Source organism: Acartia tonsa, chromosome 3 (assembly GCF_053477335.1).
Source record: "Acartia tonsa isolate MP-2025a chromosome 3, ASM5347733v1, whole genome shotgun sequence".
Lineage (NCBI taxonomy): Eukaryota > Metazoa > Arthropoda > Copepoda > Calanoida > Acartiidae > Acartia > Acartia tonsa.
The window spans coordinates 42,353,484-42,376,618 of record NC_137262.1 but is presented as its reverse complement, the minus strand read 5'-3'; the positions used below and the strand labels follow the sequence as shown (position 1 = coordinate 42,376,618).

The window sequence follows — 23,135 nt, the reverse complement described above, 5'->3', positions numbered from 1 at the left end:
ATTAACAGATTTGAAAATTAAGTGCTTCACTTAAATTTAGATTTCAAGAAAATATTAGCAAAATTTCTCTGAAAACAAATACATAAATACCTAATCTCTTTTGGCGTTAATTTACTGAAAAACGTAGATAGTGGGTTCTTAAAGATAATAAATGAAGAATCGACTATAGGGCGATTACACGATAAAATTTTTTTTTGTAAAAACCTTGTAAATAATACCTTTCATTACAAACTTAACAACTACATATGGAATTATACAAAAACAACCTTAATGTTCTCCCATTTTATCAGAGAGGGAGAGGACATTGGGCTGTTTATTACACTAGTACCCAAAGTATTATAATAACGTTTTTTTATTCGTTGGCTTTACAACCTTGGGGACTTTAATTGAATTTTGATTGGTTGGTTGGTTTAGTAAAGTGTTCAAAAGTTTCAACCACTAATTGTAATCTAGAGAAGGGATAATTTGGATGTTCACCAATTTATCGGCCATTGTCTTATCATTTTAGATACCTGCATTTTATTTGCTTTTAAACCCACCTCACATTTATGGACAAAATAGTCTTTGTTTTCGTGTATATAGAGCCAAAAAATGTTTTACCTTAATTAGGTCTTTGGCATCGTTGGACACATTTTGCCACTCCGGATTTGGGAACTCATACTGTCCCGACCTAATTCTTCTCTTCATACCCGGGCTGATGGGTAGCCCGTGGTTGGAATAGAATGGCGGGAATCCACACAATCTGAAATAAAAGAAAAATCAATAGGACAGTCTTTTTAAATCATTTTAAAGAAAAAATGTAATGCCATTTTTGTTTAAAAGGCTTTCTGGTCAGGGAGAGAGGGAACATTGGGCTGTTTATAACACAAATCCATAAAGTTTTTTTTTCGTTTACTCAACAACTTTGAGGACTATGATTGAATTTTGATTGGTTGGTTTATTGAGTTTATTAAGTGTCCAAACTAATTATAATCTACAGAAGGGGTAATTTTGTATATCATCATTGGGAATCATCAATTCAATGCACATTGTCTTATCCCTTTTGATACCTGCAATGTAATGTTGATAATACAAAAATATTAATACATCATGTTATTGCTGCGCTAATATTGCAAATAGTTTTCCTTTTATAACCATCTGTAATATTACGTATTTCAAATCATGAATGTTTTAATCCATAGTAGATATCATTTTAAAAACATTACTTTACAATTGGACAACAAAATATTATTTTCAATGATATTATTATTGAAACTATTATAAGAGATCTTAAGGGATAAGACAATGATGAACTTTTAAAAATTACTCCTTCGGTAGATTAAAATTGTTGGTTGACAATACTAGTTGAGGACAAAACAATTACCTAATAAAGTACCCAAAGTTTTTGAGCTAACAAATAAGGTGACGTGGTTCTAAAACTTTGGATACCAGTGTAATTTCCAGTCCAATATACCCTCTCTCTCCTTGGATCTATGACTTATTGAGTAATAGCAATATTGACAAGCTAAATTGATATTATTGTGTCGGAAAAAATAAAATATTTTACAGGGATCATTCCATTAGGTTTTTTTTTGATTATTAGCTACTTTTGAATAATTGATTTTTAATGGGAGTTTAGACTTTTCAAACCAAAAAAGGACGGATAGCATAATTAATCAATGGTGAAATTTGTTTAAGATAAGAAACATTTAAAAGTTGCACAAAACGAGTTTTTTGTTGGGTAATATTATCTCTAAAACTAGATGGTAGGTATTTTTTCTTCAAATATTCTTTACAAATTTAGTTCTTTGCGACCCTAATTCAAATTCAAAGCATCTTAATTGAACTGTTTCTTGACAAGACAAAATAACATGATTATTTATGTGCGAATACCTAGATATTTTTTTTATATACAAATGTAAAAATAGAAAAACTAGAGCAAATACCTCGAAGTTTTTCTAACAAATTTAGCATTCAGGAAGAAACTTCTTTATTTCCTTTGATTTTACTAACTTTATGGAATAACTTGAGAGAGAGGGTCCGCGAGAAAGAATATTGTAAAATATTTGTTCAGAAACATGTTACAACTTTTTACTTTTTAGATGTAAAGCATTTTTTACTTTTCATGGATCTAAAGGGATAGACAATGGCCGATAAATTGATGTACATCCCTAAGGACAATATACAAAATCACCCCTCTGTAGATTACAATTAGTGGTTGATACGTTTGGACACACAACTTAATGAGCCAACCAATCAAAATTCATTCAAAGTCCCCAAAGTTGGTGAGCCGACTTATTATAAAACTTTGCTTCTTCATCTATAAAGATTGCGGGAAATAATTTACTAACTAAAGGAGTTTATCTTTACAATATTCTTAAATTAGTTAAGCTACTCTATACCTTAAATTGACTTTCTGTCATTAAAAAAAAAGGTTAAGGGTCGCCCCAATTTTCATAATTGGATCAGAAAATTAAATATTGATCTCCATTCTCAGTTTTTTCATTTTTTGTGATTAAATTTTTATGTTAAGATTGACAATTCCATCTTAATTATCTTGCCGTATTTGTTTTCATATGAAATATTGCATGCAGGCTTTATTAAATAAACCTAGTACATGGAAAGCAGATTAATTTAATTATGATATGATTATCGAGATATTAGTATTAGGTCTATTATTACTTTTTTCATAAGGTTTCGTGTTATGAACACATCAATTAAACAGATAATTCTTTACAAGAGGTGTTGAATAAAATACAATAGAAGTTTTGTAATTGAAAATTTTGGAAATTCATGAATAGGTATTAAAATTAATTGATAATTAATTTTAGATTAAAGTTGCCAAAGTTTATTCTACTAAATTGCTAATCTCCCCTAAATTAAAATGAATTGTAGGAAATTTAAATGATTGATATTAGTTCAGCATTTATTATCAAAATATGACAACTTCATATAAAATATCATATGCCTGTTACTAATTTGAACAGCATATTCATTATAAAGTTTACATTTTTTAGTAGCAAAGCTACTAGGTATTTTTTCTAAGTTCTATCGCATATCTTTTATGGCCACTAAACATCTGCTCTAAACTTCCTTTGTCTAATTGTTCATCCATGATTTTTTTGTATTTTGCAACTTTTGGATGTTGTTGTCTTTGTTATGTTAATAGAAAACATCTTAGTATAAGCTAATTTTTCTTCGTATACATATTTGTTTTGTAAATATCAAAATATTCATTCAAGTATAAAAGCTTAATTTTTTATATCTAATATCACATACAAATATACATATTTTTGTTTTAAAAACCCAAAATATTTCTCCTTGGTTTACCCTAGGTATCTTATTTAGTTTTAAGTTTCTTCAGAGTAATTTATCACTGAGCTATGCACTTTAATACACTTTAATAGGAAAATGAATTCCCAGAGCTGAGGTTAGCACATCAGTCACATTATAAAAACCTTTTAAAGTAATTCTAACCAAAATTTTCATTCATGATATTTTGCACAATTTTGATGAAAATTCTGATATATAGGTATAAGTGTTTTGATAATTTTTTTGATGCAATATGCTTGTTAGTTGAAAACAAATTTATGGCGTTTTTAAATTATACTAGCCCACCCTTGATTCTAATATATAAAAGTCTAAAGGTAAAATGCAAATAAAATAGTTACACACATACCAACCATACAAGCAAATAATTACAGTTGTTCTATCTACACTATAGAACCAAGGAAAAAAAGGGACATTAGGCTGTTTATTACACTAGTCCCCAAAGTTTAATAATAAGTTTTCTTATTCGTTGACTTTACAACTTTTTAAATTTTGATTTGTTAGTTCGGTAAGTTCAGTGTCCAAACGTATCAAACAACTAATTGTAAATTACAAGAAGGGTAATTTTGTGTATCATACTTGGGGATGTGCATTAATTTATCGGCCATTGCCTTATCCCTTTAAATACCTGCTATAGTTTAAAGCTCTGTACAGTTGGGATATTGTTTACATTTCTCCTTTCATCAAAGAAAAATCTAAGATTATGATTATGAAGATTTAAATTATTATTTTACAGAAGAATGATGTCTGTCTTATGATCTCTGTAACCACTGAACCGATTGTGCTCAGTTTTTAAACGTAAAAATCACTAGTATTCATTCATTATCATTAATTTTAGAATTATTCTTTGAAGAGAGGAGAATTTTTTTCAACAACCTAACTGTTTTATGTGTTGTGTAGTAGGTAAATAAACTTTTCAAACTTTCCTAATATCAAACGTAAATCTATCTTTAAATTGCTTACAAATATACGAAAAAGACTATAAGACAAAAAAATGCTAATATTTTAATTTTACTTTTAGAAAAATCCTAATATAGTTTTAGTTTAAGGAAAAATATGGGATCATGGAAAGAAAACAAAATAGCGGGTTTCGTCGTATTTTCACAGTAGCTTTTGATTTATTAGGTCGGGTAAATGTTAATAATTACCCCGCAAGGTTAGGAAATTGGCCCCGCGCAGAGTTAGAGCACTCTGTGGGGGCTAGACATAAACTACCGTGAAACTACGACTATTCCCGATACTTAGTTTTCTTTCGATGATCCGGAATATACTTTAAAAACATCCTTTATTTTTGCTGAAACGAATAAACACTTTTCCTTTTCCCTCTCTTTGTTTCCTAAGCTATGAAAAGCTGCACATAGTTAACCGGTGTTCATATAAATCCAAGCAAAAATGGCATAATTAATTTAGTGGATTTTTCAATGATCCAAGTCTTGCAAAAATTTACTTGGACTAAAACATGTCACAAAAGAATTCTTGTATCATTTTCAATTTAAAAAAATCAGCTTAAATGTGTAAACAGCAGGAAAAGATGTATTATAGATGAGAATGCATTATTTTACTGGGTAACTTTGTATTTCTCTATTGGATTAGAAAAAGATCCACTTCAAGTTTCCTATATTCTTTGGATTATGTTTGTATTTTGCAGTTTATCTCAAGAAGGAATGGGGACATTGGGCTGGTTATTACACTAGTCCCCAAAGTTTTATAATAACATTACCTACTTATTCGTTAGTTTAAAAACTTTGGTGACTTAATAAATTTTGATTAGTTGGTTCATTAAGGTGAGTTTTTAAAAGTTTCAACTTATAATTGTAATCTACAGAATGCTAAATTTTGTGTCATCGTTGGGAATATGCATCTATTTATTGACCATTGTCGTATCCCTTTATATCCCTGAATTTATCTATATATGTTTGTTTGTTGCCCTTCTCAAGGTTAATCATTTTTCTCGTATTCATTCGAATCCGGTGGATAGAATCCGGTTCTCATCCATACGAAAAAACTATGTCTAGCATCGTGTTATATCCAGCTTTCTACCAATATAATAATTCACAATCATAAGATTAAAACCAGTTTGTTTAACCTCGGGGCTAGAAAAACTGGTTTTAATCTTACAATTGTACATTCTATATCCGCGAAAAGCTGTTTATAATACGATGAAAGAAATAACTATTCTTTGTTTCATATAAAGAAACGTTTTGTCAATCTAAAAGAAGTTTTTTCTCCTTACATATCCTAACATAAAAGTGAAGATTAGAGGGGACACGGGTTAAACAACTGTATATTCATGGGTTGTGGGCTTTCAATTGGGTCTTTGAATATCAGTAAATAGCATCAAAAATATTAACACAGCAAAGTCGATACAAAAGATCAGAAAGCAATTTGCTAGTAGACGAAAAAGGTCCCCATCACTGGAACCAGGTAGTTGTCTTGGTTTACATTTATTATCCTTACACTACATTGTGTTCTTTAGTGTTTTAGGTTTGTGGCTCATCCACTTCCCCCTGTTACATTCTCTAATGAAAATAAAAACGTGGAAAAACTACTACTTACAGAATATACATGATGACTCCTAGAGACCAGATATCACATGACTTATCATACCTCTCAGGTCCAAGCACTTCAGGTGCTGAAAATAAAATTTTTTTTACACAATATCATATCAAATCATTCATATAAGTTTAGGTAATTTAACTTTAAAAATTGCTTTGTTTTCAAGGCAGGGGTTTATATTCTGCTGCACAAGATTTATTTTTTTCCCTCTGCTAAAAGAGAGAGGTCATTTTCTAGTAAATCCCGTAAAGGTGTGTGTTATAAGGCCTAAAAATAGTAGTAGAACGATAAGGTGCTCTATATATTTGTATTCCCTATTGAATAGAACAATAGGGAATTTTTTTTTTTTTTTTGATAACCGTACCTGGAATATCTTTAAAAAATACGAAATTTCTATCAAACGCTTTGTTTGGCTCAAACTGACAAAAATTAAAAAAAAATATAATTATAATAATAATGTTTTCTATAGGTACAATGTAAAGGTTAAGAACAATCTATACCATTAAACTAAGGAAGAAGCCATTCTTTACAGGTTGATTTATTATAATTATATTATTTTTTATTTTTGTCAGCTTGAGCCAAACAAAGCGTTTGATAGAAATTTCCAGATATTCCAGGTACGGCTATCAAAAAAAAAAAAAAAAATTTCTTCCCTATTGTTCTATTCAATAGGGAATACAAATATATAGAGCACCTTATCGTTCTACTACTATTTTTAGGCCTTATAACACACACCTTTACGGGATTTACTAGAAAATGACCTCCCTCTTTTTTAAATTTTTTCCTTCCCTAGTTTTTTCTCACCAAGTAGGGGGGAAAATGGAAAAATATTTAAAGAACTCTATATTTTATTTATTTTATCCTACCACACATCTTTTTAGTTTTTTTCACCAAGGAGAAGGGAGGGGGGGGGAATTGAAAAAATGTTTTCAGTTTTCTTAATTTTTACATTTTTTTTCCTCCAACCATTGTTTTTTTATTCCCCCCCCCCCCCCTGAGCAGGGGATCCCATGTAGAATATTCACCCCTGAGAATTTTTTTTTGAACAAAACAAATAGGTAGCATAGCATAGGTATTCACAGATTAACTGGAAAAATTTGATTGAGGTATAAAAAAAATATTAATTGCTATATACATAAATCATTCCTATCTAATTTTTTATAAAAAAAAAACTATCCCATTCCTCTTCATGGACGCTCAAAGAAAAAAAATGTTATTGTAGATTGAACAAATAAATTAAAAGTCATCTCAGTAAATAAAACCTAACAATTAACAATTATATAACACATTTGTTTACATAAAAACTGACTAACACTATGCTAATATGAATGTTTATTCTAAAAGTACATGAAAATTGAAAGTATTTTGACTTTAAAAACATCTCCTAATCATATACTCATGGAAAATTAACCTTTAGCGGCTTAATTGTGCTTTGTTTTAAAAGCTTTTGTACGTTTATGATCCGTCTGTCTGTCCATAACGGATAGCTATCATTTTGATCTAATTATGTTAGAAACTTCCTATTAATTTAAAGTTATGCACGAATATTCTGTTTAAGTCTGACGACACTTTTAGAAAATAAATGTTCATTTGTTCGACTTTCTTATTTTCAGTTTTATGGAAGTTATCATCCTTGTTTAAATTAAAATTACTTATCATTGCTTTAAGTTAAGATTCATTGTTTACTTAACAGAAAAAATATTTTTTTTGAAATTTTCTGGCGCCAGTAAAAAGATGTCAAATATATTATATGTCTATAGTCTAATGTCGATATAATGACAGCACAGAACTGGAAGACCAACAGGGAAGATACTAAGAGAGAGAGGGTACAAAGGGCTGTTCTTTGCACTAGTCCACAAAGTCATATAAAAACGTTCTCTTATTCGTTGGCTTCACAACTTTAGGTACTTTAGTGAATTTTGATTGGTTAATTCATTAAGTTGAGTGTTTAAACGTTTCAACCACTAATTTTAATGTACAGAAGAAGTAATATTGTGTATCATAATTGAGAATATACATGAATTTATCGGTAATTGTCTTATCCCTTTATATCCCTGAAATGTAAGCTACTAACCTACGTAATAAGGAGTATAGCATGGTGTCTGTAGTGTGTCTCTAGCCAAAGTTTCCTTGGCAAACCCAAAATCTGTAAGCTTCAGAACACTGTTGTTTTCTAAACAAAAATAATGCAAATTATTATTATTAATAATAGTTATTTTTTGCATCGTATTATAGACAGCTTTCCGCGGATTTTAAAATAAAAAATATAAGATTAAAACACGTTTTGTTGAACCCAAGGGGAAAAAGCCCAGGGTAACAAAACTGGTATCATTCGTGGAAAATTGTCTTTAATACGATACAATACATAATTTTTCAGTATGGCTGAGAACCGGTCCTAATTCAGCGGATATAAATCGGTTTCGAAGCCATACTGGAACATATATTACAAGGATAATTTTACATGAAAATAGCGCAGCTAGCCCTGATTGTAATATCAATAATTGTGTCCAAAATTAAACATATTAAAAATAATTATTAATAGCATTAACACAATAAAAGAAATATGGATGAAACAGATTAAAGAAATGGAAGGCTAGGTATTTTGAAATACCTTTTAAGACAGCTTTATTATCAACTAACTCAACTACTACTTCTTGTTTCGCGAGTAAAGGATCTAAATTAGAATATTTTAACGTCTTTGTTATGATTTGTCTCAACTCAATTTTTAAAAATGTTAAACTTGGCTGTTCTACTTTTGGACATGATTGTTCTTGTGAGAATAACTCTAGTAACTCTAGGGACAATAAATTATTTCTTGATTAATAAGCATAAATAGATTAATACATTTTATATTATTATTATTCATTAATTAATCACTTAATACAGGATTTGTGTATATAGTGTATATTATAATATTCAGAGTTGATTAATCTATTTCTATAACATTTGTCATGGCAATAGTAATCCAAGTGTGATCATATACATTTTCTAGCTTTGGTTAAAATATCACCCTATTATATTAAGTAGTAAGGTTTTTTTATGTCTCAAGCTTAAGATCCTTTATAAAGAAACTTCACATAGGTCACAGGCTGGTCTTAGGCCATTTTAATTTTAGATTTAAGCTTTTGGTTCATGGTTGTTTTTATGCTATTTTTCTGCCCTTTCATTACCCCTTTAAAAAAAAAGCACTTACATACTATGAGCGCAGCTGCTAGTAATACAATGAAACATTGAAAATTATTTCCTCCGCTTCTACCTATTTAAAGAAAAGACCAGCAATTAAAGAAACCTTTCTGTAAGGACAAATGGACATCCTACATCTTTAAAAAAAACATTGTCAATTACAATGACGCAAGTTAATTTCCTTTAAATTAATGCGTAAACATGATTTTTATGTAATTAAATGAAATGAAATGATTAAGAATAAATACACCTAGTTCTTAGAAGAAACTGTTACCTAATTCTGTAATGTAAATAATTTCTTATAAATTCATCAGAAACATTTTCTATCAAAACTCAATTTGTTTCATGTGGAAGAAAATGTACGATGGCCAGAGATCTTAAAGGATACGACAATGGTAGATAAATTGGTGAACTTCTACACTTATGATAAACAAATTGCCCCTTTGAATAGATTTTAATTTCTTGGGGTCAGTTTGCTGGTTTTTATTACCCAATCTAGATATAAAAGATTTTGAAAGCAAGGGATAAGAAAAAGATTTTATAACTACGGTGACCAGTATAAATTACAGTGCAATGTTCCTTCCCCCCCTAACGAAGACACAGGAAGCCAAGGTCAATGGGAAATAAAAGAATTTTCTGTTCACCTATCCCTGTAGCCACGAAGAAGAGGTATTACATGAAAGACAAATTGTTTATATATCAAAGATTTCAAGGTAAACTTTATAAAGATATTTGGTTAGAGGGCTAAATCAAGCTTATATCAATTACATTTTTTATATTTTCACAAGATAGGGTTTTATAAGATTTTGGATGATATATTCGTAAGAGGATATAAGAAAATTATTCGATCTGTACGTAGATTAAACTTATTGGTGGAAATGTTTGACCACTGCAATAAGTATTTTTAAAAAGTCCCAAAAAATTTAAATCAACATATCAGAGATTTAAAAAAAAATTTTTAGGTATGTTTAATTTAGAGTCAAATGTCCTAACCCTCCCTGATTTAGGCCATTTTCATTAAAAATTGAATGAGAAACATTTAGTATCTAAGCCTCTAATTCTAAATGCTTTATTATTAGATCAACTAAATACTAGAACCTTCATCGTAAAAATAAATAAAAAACTTGTAACATTTACAAATAATATGTATATCAGGAATCTAAAGGGATAAGACAATGGCCGATAAATTGATGTGCATCCCTAATAATGGTACACAAAATCACCCCTTCTGTAGATTAAAATTAGTGGTTGAAACGTTTAGAAACTGTACTAAATGAACCAATCAACCAAGATTAAATAAAAGTACCGTAGGTTTTTTAAGTCGACGAATAAGAAAACGTTATTATCAGACTTTGAGGACTAAAGTAATAAACACTCCCTCCCTGATGTGTAAATGTGTACCTGTACAAGATATAAAAATACACATGGATGTTATCTAATCTACACATTAATAGAAATCAATAAAAATGTTACAAGTTATTTATCAATAAAATAAAAAAAAAGATAAGATAATAAATATTGCTATCTTAGTGAGCTATAAAAATCCTCGTAAATATTAATAACATATTTACAACTAATCTATTTTATGATGTTTTTTTTGTATATAACAAAAAGTCATTCTAAAGACTAGAATAATAACTAATAAAGCAAGGCTGCCAAAATAAAATTCAAATTGTATACTGTATGCTCATTGGAATGAGATATCTTTCCAAAGAAATCAATAATCTATTTTAAAGACACCATGGAAACTGTCCCAATTTTGTATAACTTTTGCGGAACATGTTCCAGTTACGTCATATTTTTCTTTCCCGAAAAAGGGAAGGGGGAAAGAAAAAAAAGGGAAGGGGGGAAGAAAAAAGAGATGGGAGAAAAGGGGGTTTTCCCCATCTCTTTTGAAGAGATTTTCTTCCCCCCTTCCCTTTTTCGGGAAAGAAAAATATGACGTAACTGGAACATGTTCCGCAAAAGTTATACAAAATTGGGACAGTTTCCATGGTGTCTATTTTAAAGATCATTATGAGAAAAATCTACTTGATCTATGATCTATGAACACAAAAATTTATACGAATGACGAGAAATTACATAAGGATTAAAGATATAAATTATTATTTTGTGTGTCATCTACATTCTACGCATCTTAAGCTGTTTGCGGTCTTGTTGAAATGGCATTATTATTTATATTCTAAGGAAAAGGATTTTTAAATATTTAATATTTAGCATCCGTTTTCTGAAGAATAAAGTAAATTGTTTACATTTCATATGATGATACGAGACTCTGTCATTTAAGAGATAAAGAAATAAATTAAAAAGAATCGGCTGCGATCTGTAATTTTTTTTATAACCATTAATAAAAGTAAACCAAACATAAAAAATCTACCAAAACACTTTTGAAATACATAGGATTAACAAATACCTAATTATTTGGATAATATTTCATTATTGTAATATTATTATAATTTTGATTGCTAACATGGACATTATTTATTAGTCAGTTCGTTCATTCAGTAAGAGGTGAGTAGAAGGGGTAAAAGAGGTAGAAGGGGGTGTATCCTTATTTTATCCAGCTACATGTTTCACTTTATTAGAGAAAACAATAATCTGGTGTAAGTAATAATAAATCCATTGTAAAAGAGTACTATTTATAAACGATTTTCTGTACATTTACCCGCCGATTCATTCCTGCCTTTGTCGCATGAGATATATATTGAATGACGCAGTTATAAAGTTTCTAGATATTGATATAGTTTTTTTTATTATTATGAGAGGATTTACTCTGTAATTAACCCAGTTCTTCAATCTCGTACAATAAGATTGAATATTGATTGTTTTTCTAGTAAGGCTTCGAAACCGATTAATTTAAGGCTAGATTAAAACTGGTTCTCAACCATACTGAAAAATCATGTATAGCATCGTCTTACAGACAATTTTCAACAAATAATAAATTAAAAATCTTAAAATTTATACATGTTTTGTTATACATGCTTTGCCCCATGAGGTAATTTAAAAAAAAAATAAAAAAAAAATTCTTGTGCTGCTGCCAATAATTTATGTGAAGTGTGAATTTTTTTTTTTGGGGGGGGGCGGGGATTTTCATTTTTGAGGGGGTTGGGGGTGTCCCACCCCCAACCCCCCAAGAAAATAGCTTAAAACCACCACAGGACCTATAGGTATATACCCTGAAGAGTAGAATCCGATCGGTTCAGTGGTTACCGAGATCTTAAGGGACAGACAGACAGTCAGGACAGACAGACAGACGGACGGACAGACATCATTCTACTTTGTATTATAGATGAATATTTTCTCTGGTAAAAATCATTACAATTTTAGAAAAGCTGCACATATTGTCTCAATAAATATCTAAGACTATCTAGGGAAAATATTTATGGTATTTATAGGAAAAGATAAAGGTTAAAAATAAAGTTTAGACATTTAGAAAAGAAACGTCATTGTTATAAAAATTATTAGGTTTACTTGAATATGACTTCAGCCTTTAAAAAACTATTATCATGTTCAACTCAATATGAATATAATTATCAGTCTGGATGGTGATATTTATGAAAAAATTTTCATTTTTAAATGCTATTATCTTATTAAATAATAATTCTGCTAAAAGATTAAAGTTAAACAGGGGACCCTGTGCTAGCAGACGAAAAAGGTCAACAACACTAGATACAGGTAGTTTTCTAGATTATACATCTATACGTTTACATTTATTGCTAAAAGTTCGAGGATTTAGAAATAATATTTTGAAAAAATTTAAATAAGGTCATATTGGAAGTATTACTAAGTTAATGTATTTCATCTATTTTGCCTCTATTAATTAATGTTAATTTCAGATTATAATAAATTTAATTCAGATGAATTATTACTTCCAATTATGAAGAGTCTTGACTTTAACAAAAATATAATATTGGGCCATTGGCACATAAAGTACTAGCGGTTACATCCCGGGCATCTGGGGACTATTAAAAAAAGGCATGAAATAAGCAGAAAATAGACTAAATACATCACAAGACATACTTCTAAAAATAAAAAAGCCTAAAACAATCCTGGGACATATGTAATGCTTTTATAGAAGGGAGAACTCAATTAGTTTTTAAGTTTTCTTAAGCATATGACAAAACAAATAACTACTTTAATAAAAAAGGATTAAAGCAACCTTACCTTTATTTGTGTAGAGCAAATTTTCTGGTTTAAGGTCTCTGTGTGCAATGTTAAGATCATGAAGAAATTTCACTGCTATACAGATATCCTTCACTATCTCTGCTGCCTCTGAAATATAGAATAATATTTATGACTACATGAAGATATTTCACTGCTATACAGATATCCTTCACTATCTCTGCTGCCTCTGAAATATAGAATAATATTTATGACTACATGAAGATATTTCAGGGATCGGAAGCCTCACGTAAGCCGCGTGTAAGCCTCAGTGAAATCGTGATTTTATCACAATAAAATTCAGCTGGATGTATAAAACGGCTCTTTAGCAGACAATCCTTCTTTCTGAAATTTTTTTTTCTACTCACAAGCAAGTTTAAAACTGAGGCTTATGCGCGGCTTACGTGAGGCTTCCGATCCCTGAGATATTTCACTGCTATACAGATATCCTTCACTATCTCTGCTGCCTCTGAAATATAGAATAATATTTATGACTACATGAAGATATTTCACTGCTATACAGATATCCTTCACTATCTCTGCTGCCTCTGAAATATAGAATAATATTTATGACTACATGAAGATATTTCACTGCTATACAGATATCCTTCACTATCTCTGATGCCTCTGAAATATAGAATAATATTTATGACTACATGAAGATATTTCACTGCTATACAGATATCCTTCACTATCTCAGCTGCCTCTGAAATATAGAATAATATTTATGACTACATGAAGATATTTCACTGCTATACAGATATCCTTCACTATCTCTGCTGCCTCTGAAATATAGAATAATATTTATGACTACATGAAGATATTTCACTGCTATACAGATATCCTTCACTATCTCTGCTGCCTCTGAAATATAGAATAATATTTATGACTACATGAAGATATTTCACTGCTATACAGATATCCTTCACTATCTCAGCTGCCTCTGAAATATAGAATAATATTTATGACTACATGAAGATATTTCACTGCTATACAGATATCCTTCACTGTCTCGGCTGCCTCTGAAATATAGAATAATATTTGTGACTTCTACTATAGAAAAAAGATTTTTTGGCCACAACCAAAGACGTCAGGCTTTTTTAAAAAGAATTAAATGGGGTTTCGGCGGTACAATGATGGTTTCAAAGTTTAAGGGGGGATGGGGGTAAACCAATTTAACCCCCCCCCCCCCTTCACCATAGACGTCCAAGGGGGGGGAGGTAATGGGGCGATTACCCCCCCCCCCAAACGATTTTGGGGGTGCCGTAGTCACCCCCAAAAATTTTTTATTTTACCCCCCCCCCCCCCATTTAAAATTTACCCCTACCTTGAGGGTGCCGTAGGCACCCCCAACCATTTAGAAGGGGGTATTTACCCCCCCCAAACAATTTTGGGGGGGTAAATACCCCCCCCAAAACAAAAAATTATCTCTAATAAAAAAAAAATTTTGCGCGCTTCGCGCTCATTTTTAATACTAAATATTTAATAAAATTTAAATTACCCCCTCCAAAAATTTTACCCCGGGGGTAAATTTTTTGGGGGGGGTAAACTAAATTTACCCCTGACAACAGATTTCAGGGGGGGTAATTACCCCCCCCCCCCCAAGCAAATTTTACCCCCGGGGTAAAAATTTTTTTTTGGGGGGGGGAAATTCGGCGCGCTTCGCGCGCCATTTTACCCCCCCCCCCCCTTAAAATTTTTTACCCCCCCCAATAAAAAAAGCTTGGACGTCTATGATGGCCACACCAAGATAAAACAAATTAAACAAGTGGTCCTAAGAGATAAGACAGTGAACAATAAATTGATACACATCCTTGAGGATGATATTAAAATTACCCCCTTTGTAGATTGCAAAATAAAAAGAAAGTTTATTTTCCTTAATCCTAAAGTTTTCTGGCTGCTCTTAAATGAAATGGAAGAACATAACAATAAATTAGTAATGAAATAGGCTATTGAGGTGATTTTTATGCCAAATTGTTCAAGTCAGCATTAATTGATGCAAAAATAAATTTACCACTTTGGATTACAAGACCTTTGTCTTAGAGCCCTAACAGTGTAAGTCAAGCGTTTAGCCAAAAAACTTTAAAGTCTAAAGTTTAGAGATATAATAAAATTTTGTGCTCATTCTTTCTTGTTCTGATTGATATACAGTGTCTGATCTACAAAAGTATTAAAAATTCAAAGGAAAGAAACTTCCGAGAAAATAAGAAGAAAGAAAATATTAATGTCATTGTAATTGACATTTATAAAAGATCAAATGTTCATCTCATTTTCTTTTTTTTATATCAAAATAATGATTTTAAGCAAAGCAATTTTTTTAGCCTCCCTGTTGTGTAATGATTAATTATTTTTGACAATTATTCAACATAAATTCTTCATCAAAAATAGCTAAATAAGTTGTGTATGTAATAAACAGACTTTTTTGTAATATTCAGGGATCCTAGGGGATAAGACAATGGACTATAAATTGATGTTCATTCCTATGATGATAAACAAATAATTTTGCAGATTAAAATTATTAGTTTAAACACTACTAGTTTTAAACCAATCAATCAAAATTTAATAAAAGAACCAAAAGTCTTTTGGTCCAACGAATAAGACACCGTAATTATAAAACTTTGGGTACCAGTGTAATTAAAAGTACTATGTCCTCTCACTCCCTGGTAATATTATGGCTTCTTATTCTTAATCAGTACTACGGAACTACATAATTACCAATTCTTGACAACATCAATGATTTGTTTTTAAAATAACTATTCATGATTGTTAAGAAAATAACAAGGTAATTTAGGTGCAGTGGTTGTAGCGAAACTATTTTGTAAATGTTATATTTAAGTCAGACTTTGTTGGTATGTCTGGTATATTTTCTATTAGTCATACATAAGCTTGAAGGAAACAAACAAACTATAAAGGATTCAATTTAAAAATCGAACTAACCAAACTGAAAGAGTAAGTTTAAAAGTAGTTCCGCTAAATAAATATCTAGCAGGACATGAAATTTAAAAATAAAAACAATGATTACATCCTTACATTTTTATATTTATATACTTAAAGGATGGCTGACCGAATCTGATTCTAATATAGATCGCCATTTTCTAGATTGGATATCAAAATCTAAATCCTAAATCTTTGTAAAAATTTATTCGGACTCAAGATTGGTTTCAGATAAATCCGCCGGTTTATACAAAAATAAAACACTTTATGAATTAATGAAAATTCCACGGATAGCCTCGCCATCCCTGATATTTTTTATGCAAAGCTCAACACAAAACATATTCATGATGATACTGTTCTGATTGAAATAAACATGCAAATGTAAACATGGCATCTTAGTTAAAAATAGCATTATCTTGCTTTTTAAACGTTTCATTGGAAATAATTAAAGACATTTGAAGGATTTATTTTTTGCAAAACAGGAATTATAGTAAGGTTTGCAAAATTTAAGCAAGTTGTTTATATTCATCAACAAATGTTTTAAAAGATAGGAAGTCTGCAAGTCTGCGTTCGTACCAAGGAAGGACCTACTTTTTACTCTTTTCAGGGTTAGCCAATCATAATATAGTCAAATCTTAATGTGAGTAATAGCTAGTTGAAAAGGAAAAAAAACATAAAAAGTGAGAAAAAAAATCAAATAACTTGAAGGGTTTTACAGCCCATAAATCATTAGCAATAATAAAATGAAAGAAGCGCAGCTACCTTAAAATGGAGTCTATCCACAATTTCAAGAATAGTTATCTCTCACATCGTATTATAAACGGCTTTCCGCGGATATAGAATGTACAATTTTAAGATTAAAACTAGTTTTTTTAGCCCCGAGGTGCCACAGGCACCGGCTAAAAAAACTTGTTTTAATCTTATGATTGTACATTTTTATATTCGTAGAAAGCTGGATATAATACGATGCTAGACATAGTTTTTTCGTATGGATGAGAACCGGTTCCTATCCACCGGATTCGAATGAATACGAGAAAACCAACTTACCTCTTTCATTGAAAGCAGTTCTGTCTTGTATTCTTGTGAATAATTCTCCTCCCTCCATACTAAACAAACAAAATGGTAAATAAGTTGTGTAAAACAAGATCAAATTACCCATAAGTAGCGAAGCACGAAAAAATCACGGAATTGACAAAGTGATTTTAAGAGCAGATGTTCCATTCTTATAAATGTAAGAGAGAATATGCAAAAACTCCAAGAAACTCACGAAACCTTAAAAAACGTTAATAGCAGCCGAGAAAATCAGGTTAAGCGTTACGGACTGATTGACTTACGGACATACATTAATTAATAATAATTATAGAGTAGCAGTTGGTTTAAATAAATTTTGTTCAGCTTTTAATAAATCACAATCCATTAATAACAAAAAATATCATTTATACCTATTCTGAATTAGGAAAATTATTTTTACAGTGTGAAAAATCATGTATAACATTGTTTTACATACAATTTTCCGCGAATATTAAAACCAAAATCATAAAATAATTACCAGCTTTTTTTGGCCCATGCCTTCTCCCTCTCATGGCTAACAAAGCTGGTTTTAATCTTAAAACTTTTTTTTTATCCGCGGAAAGCTGCATCTATAATACAATGCTGTAAATAACTATTATTTGAAAACTCACCATTCCATAACAACAAGCAAACATTTCTGTCCATTGTATGTGTTCTCGTAAACATCCCTAAAATTAAATTCATCTCATTATATCTAATGCAAATTTTAGCAGCACATCTGCTATACATAACTTGTCTGTACACAAAATTAATTTATATGTGACGTTTTACTATAGGAAGCCACAGTATAAGGTTATTCAAAATTGGTGATTGAATTCGGTTACGACTTGTTGTAAAATTTGTGGCTGCGAAGCAAAAATATTTTCTGTTAAAAAATTATTACTTTTAACTGGCGGATAAGTTTCTGCACTGTGCTATTTGTTTATTCTTAATTGTCCATGTGTTAAACTATCTTTTAGAGAAGTAATTATGTTTGTTATTTTGGATTGTTTGTAAATAAATATTATGTGGGCGGATTTAAACCCATAGAAAATCTTCCAAATACATGTGCAACACAAATTTTACATTGGTAGTGGTTAAAGTGTGGAGGAGTTATTTGCAAATAACAAGAATATGAAATTTGAAAGGTGGCACAGGAAAGATAAATAGAAAAGAATAAGTATTTAATGAGACAGCTGAAATAGCAAAATATGAATTAATAACGGTTACGTCTTTAGAGGCACTTAAAGTGGAAGGGGGAAAGGTCGACTACCCCCTACCATTTTCGATTTGAGTTAGGAAAATCAAAATTTATTTGGGGGGGGGGGGATGGTATCGAGTCATCTTTTATTGTTAGGGTGAAGATACCCTCCTCATAAACAGGTAAATATATTCCCATGACCTATAAACGGCTTCAATGTTAAGGAGAACCTTATCGATTCAACGGCTAGCGAGATCCTTCGCTACAGACTAAAAAGCTTACTACTTTTTATAATTGGAGGATAAAACTTTATGGTAACTTTCCAGAACCAAAATTTTAGTACATATAGACCAAAAATACTTGAATTTTAGATTGAATTTTCAATTTCATGTAAATCCAACTTTTAAGTGTGAAATTGATTTCGTAAAACTTTACTTATATAAAACAGGGGTAAATGATTATTAAAATATCTCTATAGGGCATTTTAAAAGCTTTTAAAAATAGATGCTGAGAAAAAGTGTTTACTAAAAGTAATTAAAAGAACAGTTTTAATAGTTAAAAATGTCTTTGTTAAAGGTTATCTAAGTTACCATTATATAAAAAGAATCCAGCATATATAACAAGATAACATATTCCTTTAATACCTGGCTAATATAAATGTAAGGCTTTGTCTCCCAAATTCTATGGGAGGGAGGGGACATTGGGCTGTTCATTTCTACACTAGTCCCCAAAGTCTTATAATAAAGTTTTCTTCTTCGTTGGCTTAATAACCTTGGGAACTTTTATTGAATTTTGATTGGTTGGTTCATTTGATAGAGTGTCCAAATGTCCAACTAATTGTAATCTGCAGAAAGGATAATTTTGTGTATCATAATTGAGGATGTAAATCAATTTATCGGCCACTGTCTTATACCTGTAGATCCCTACAAATTCCACTTAAAGTTCTGAGTAATAGCAAGTAGATCCCAGAATTTAACTTGTGTTCCAATACGTTTCAATAACAGGGGTAATAGGCATTGTCAGCCAATTAAAATATTTCCGCGGATAAAAAAATTTAAAAATTATAGATTTTAACAAGTTTTGTGGCCGAAGGCTTGGGTTAACAAAACTGGAATTAATTATATGATTTTTATTTTAATATTCGTGGAAATATGTCCAATACGATGCGATGCATGATTGTTCAGTATGGCTGAGAAACGGTTACAATCCAGCAGATATTAATCGGTTTCGAAGCCATTTATTAATAGTTTTTTTTTATATTCATCAGACCTCTATTATTTTCTTACTTTTGATTACCTAACCTTTAAAAATCTATCATGTGTCTTTTTATGATTTAAAATCGTGTTTTAGAATGCACTATCACTTACATGCCTGTTTAAAAATCCAAGGGGACCTTTTGTTTCGTGTTTTAAATATACTCCAACACACGCATTTACCATTGTCCTTCTACGTTTTCAATATACTTTGTGACGTACCTAGTACACATCTCACAAGTTTTAAAATAGATTATATGTCTTCAGTAAACAATGAGGTTAAAACAAATCTAAGTTTGGAATAAGATAACAAATATAAGTATGTTTGTTATAAACGTTTATTGTATGTTATTATGTTGACATTAGAGTAATATAATAGAGGGGACAGAGGTTAAATATGTATGGGCATGTGCCGTCTTTCAATTAGGTCTTTGAAAATATCAGCCAATAGCGTCAGTAATACTAACACAGCAAAGTCGCTAATAAAGAGCTTACCAGAGAATTGCAATAGTTGCCTTAGTAATGTTGATATCATTATGACAGGTGTCTATTTACAACATAAAGAAGTAAACATTTTTTTGCCTGAAGCCTAATCAGCCGGCCTAACTGGGTTGTGCTTTTCAGGAAAGCTTTATTTATAGTCTTGGGGAGGTTTTAGGCTGTTTTCCTGACCAACTAGTACATAATAAAACAATACTGTACTTATGTTAAGAAGTATTTCTTTTAAACCAATAAAAAATTTAAATTGTATTTTCTTTAAACCGCTTGCAATAAAATATTAAAATGTCTGGCCATAAAAAAATCATTTTACACATCTAACATTTCAATTTTCCTTCATAAAATATTTATAGACATCTAAAAGTTCAATAAAAACAAAATATGAAAATAAAGTATGGTATAAAATAAATATATTCTTTTTAATTTTTCATTTCTGACAGTACAAAATAAGGAACAAGGGTAATATTATTCAAAAGAGTTGAACTTTTATGAAGAAAATTTTGACTTAAAATCCGTAAACTTAAAAAAATTGTTAATAAAATCTTGATTAGTTACTCTAGTTCAACATATCATTAGAATGAACTAACATATTTGTTAATATAAAAGTATCTGCGCTACTACATAGGACAATATGCTAACAACAGATTTGACATTTGCTAATAGATTTAGAAGATCATGATGGTCAATCTGGCCCCATAATTCGCGAAACTTAAAAAGGGATTCTATTTATAGTTATAAGATATAATTTCCCAAAATTAGCTTTAACCTAAGAAATATAATCAATAATATCGCCGAATTGCTCCAGCACTGTCTGCCTATTGGCTGATTTATAGATTATATATCTAAACCTTCCATATCTATTCAATTGGTAATAATCTGAATCTGGCAGCTTATAATAAAATCTCATATAAACAAGGTCTCTAGTGCCATTTAATCATGGAAGAGTAGGAAAAACAGAAACTAAAATTGGGCTACAACAAGGACAATTTTATGAAAAGCGGGGTTAAAATAAGAATAAACTAATATATTAGAATGAGCACAGCAATTTTAAGAGTAAGCGTTTAGAGGAAATAAAAATCTATAGGTATGTAAAAATGGAAAGCCTTAAGAACTTGGTAACTGTTTTGTGGTGATAATAATTGGAAATGCGTTAAATGTTAAAAAGAAATAAATTGTAGCTGCGCTTCTAAAAATAATCTTGATAATTTTGAAACTAACATTAAAAACTTATCCGTTATCAAATTCTGAAAAAATGTTAACTAAGAAACTTTTTAACGAGGTCATTACTCAGGAAATTTGATGATAACTAACGAGTTCATTTTATTTCTTAATTAGAAAACTTCATTTTAAATTATATTCTTTTCATTTAAGTAAATGGTTGTAATTAAAACTCTTTATTCTTTTTAGATTTACTTAATCGTTACATAAATTAAGCATCCACTAGTTGTCAGGGAAGTATCGAGCAGAAATAACGGCATCAGAGAGATAGGGGGAGGGTAATGTACTAAATAAATATCTTCTTCAAAACATTATAAAGTAGTTCCCGTCGTTTGGTACCAAAAAATAGTTTGGTGAAAAGTTGAATGAGGACATTAGGTATTAATCTATATTATTGACCATTGTTCTTTCCCTGCACACCTGACATACTAAAGATGTAAAAAGCCACCTTAGGCTGCTATATTAGACTAAAACATACTGGGAATGTTTTGGCTCATAAAAAGTTTCCTTTTTTACAATGCACAGGGAGGACCTCAAGACAAAGGTCGTGCAATTTAAGGGTAAATAATTGTAAATATTGTTACCTGATATTAACAATGTGTTTACACCCTGAAGATCTCCAGTGTAAATCTATTTCTCGTCTGCTCTTTGTGTTATCTTTTAACACCTAAACAATAAACAATTAATAATTAATTAGTAGCGCAGCTACTTTATATCTGTCTTAGGTCTGTATGTCCGTCATAGCGAGATAAAGCTGGTTTTGTATAAAAAATTCAGCTGTAAATTTGAATTATAATTTTTAACTAATGTTTTATTGTTTATTTTTTAAGTTTTAATGGATATTTTACCTCTGTTTAATTAATAGTTAACTTCGACTGTTTCTTATCAAGTAAAACTAAAGTTTCTTTCAAATTTTAAAACATATTGAAGAAAAACTAAAGATGATTAAAAATATATAATTTGAGATAAAGAGAAAAAATCTATAATCAAAAGAAATTCAAGTACATCTAATATCTTTAAAAATTAAATTTGAGTATTTATTTAAAGAAAGTCAATATTTTTATGTATATTTTGAGCTTGAAACTTTAGGCAAATAAACATTGAAATTCAGACAATTTAAACTCACATGTCTGAATTTGAAATATCTAAAATCTATTAAAATTAGGTCAAAAATTAGGAATTTCGGAATTTTTAGGTAAAATATTTAAAAATCTAAAAATAATTAGACGAAAATAAAAGAATAGGTAGGTAGTATTTAATCGCACTGTTAAATAGACAGCTTTCCGCGGGTATTAAAGTAAAAATATTATATTAAAACCAGTTTTGTTTGCCCCGAGGGGCCACAAACCCGGGCTAACACAAGACTGGTATTAATTTTATGATTTTTATTTAAATACTCGTGGTAAATTGTCTCTAATATGATGCTATACACGATTTTTTTAGTGTGGATGAGAACCGGTTCTAATCCAGAAGATATTAATCAATTTCGAAACCGTACTAGAAATACAATTAGATAATTGATCTTGAATGTAAAATTCAAGAAAGTCAGACATGGCTAACACAAAGAAGTTCTCAGAATTTCAAGCTATTTCAGTTTTATAATGTATCAGGAATTTTTTCAGTAATAAGACAAAAAGTCTAGCTAGAGCGTATCCTTTTAAAAATATAAAAACATAAGATCAATGCCTTCGCTGAAAATGTAAACAAAACAGAGTAAAAAGGATTAGAAAGGAGAAATTGCAGAATAAAAACTTAATTGGCCTCTATAAAAT

At 30.1% G+C, this 23,135-nt stretch overlaps 1 protein-coding gene across 4 annotated transcripts in view; it reads right to left on the bottom strand.

Moving 5' to 3' along the window:
* MAPk-Ak2 (MAP kinase-activated protein kinase 2) overlaps positions 1-23,135 on the bottom strand; it is a 55,380-nt gene that overhangs the window by 5,285 nt on the left and 26,960 nt on the right. For 2 of the 4 annotated variants that reach the window (XM_080154074.1, XM_080154072.1), the window contains 8 exons: positions 21,948-22,030; positions 17,826-17,882; positions 17,191-17,249; positions 13,213-13,320; positions 8,477-8,539; positions 7,940-8,038; positions 5,866-5,941; positions 601-742 (listed from right to left, as the gene is read on the bottom strand). In XM_080154074.1, coding sequence (XP_080010200.1) covers positions 601-742; positions 5,866-5,941; positions 7,940-8,038; positions 8,477-8,539; positions 13,213-13,320; positions 17,191-17,249; positions 17,826-17,882; positions 21,948-22,030 — 687 coding nt within the window. The remainder of the gene's footprint in view (positions 1-600; positions 743-5,865; positions 5,942-7,939; positions 8,039-8,476; positions 8,540-13,212; positions 13,321-17,190; positions 17,250-17,825; positions 17,883-21,947; positions 22,031-23,135) is intronic. The other 2 variants (XM_080154075.1, XM_080154073.1) reach the window with 1 other exon arrangement.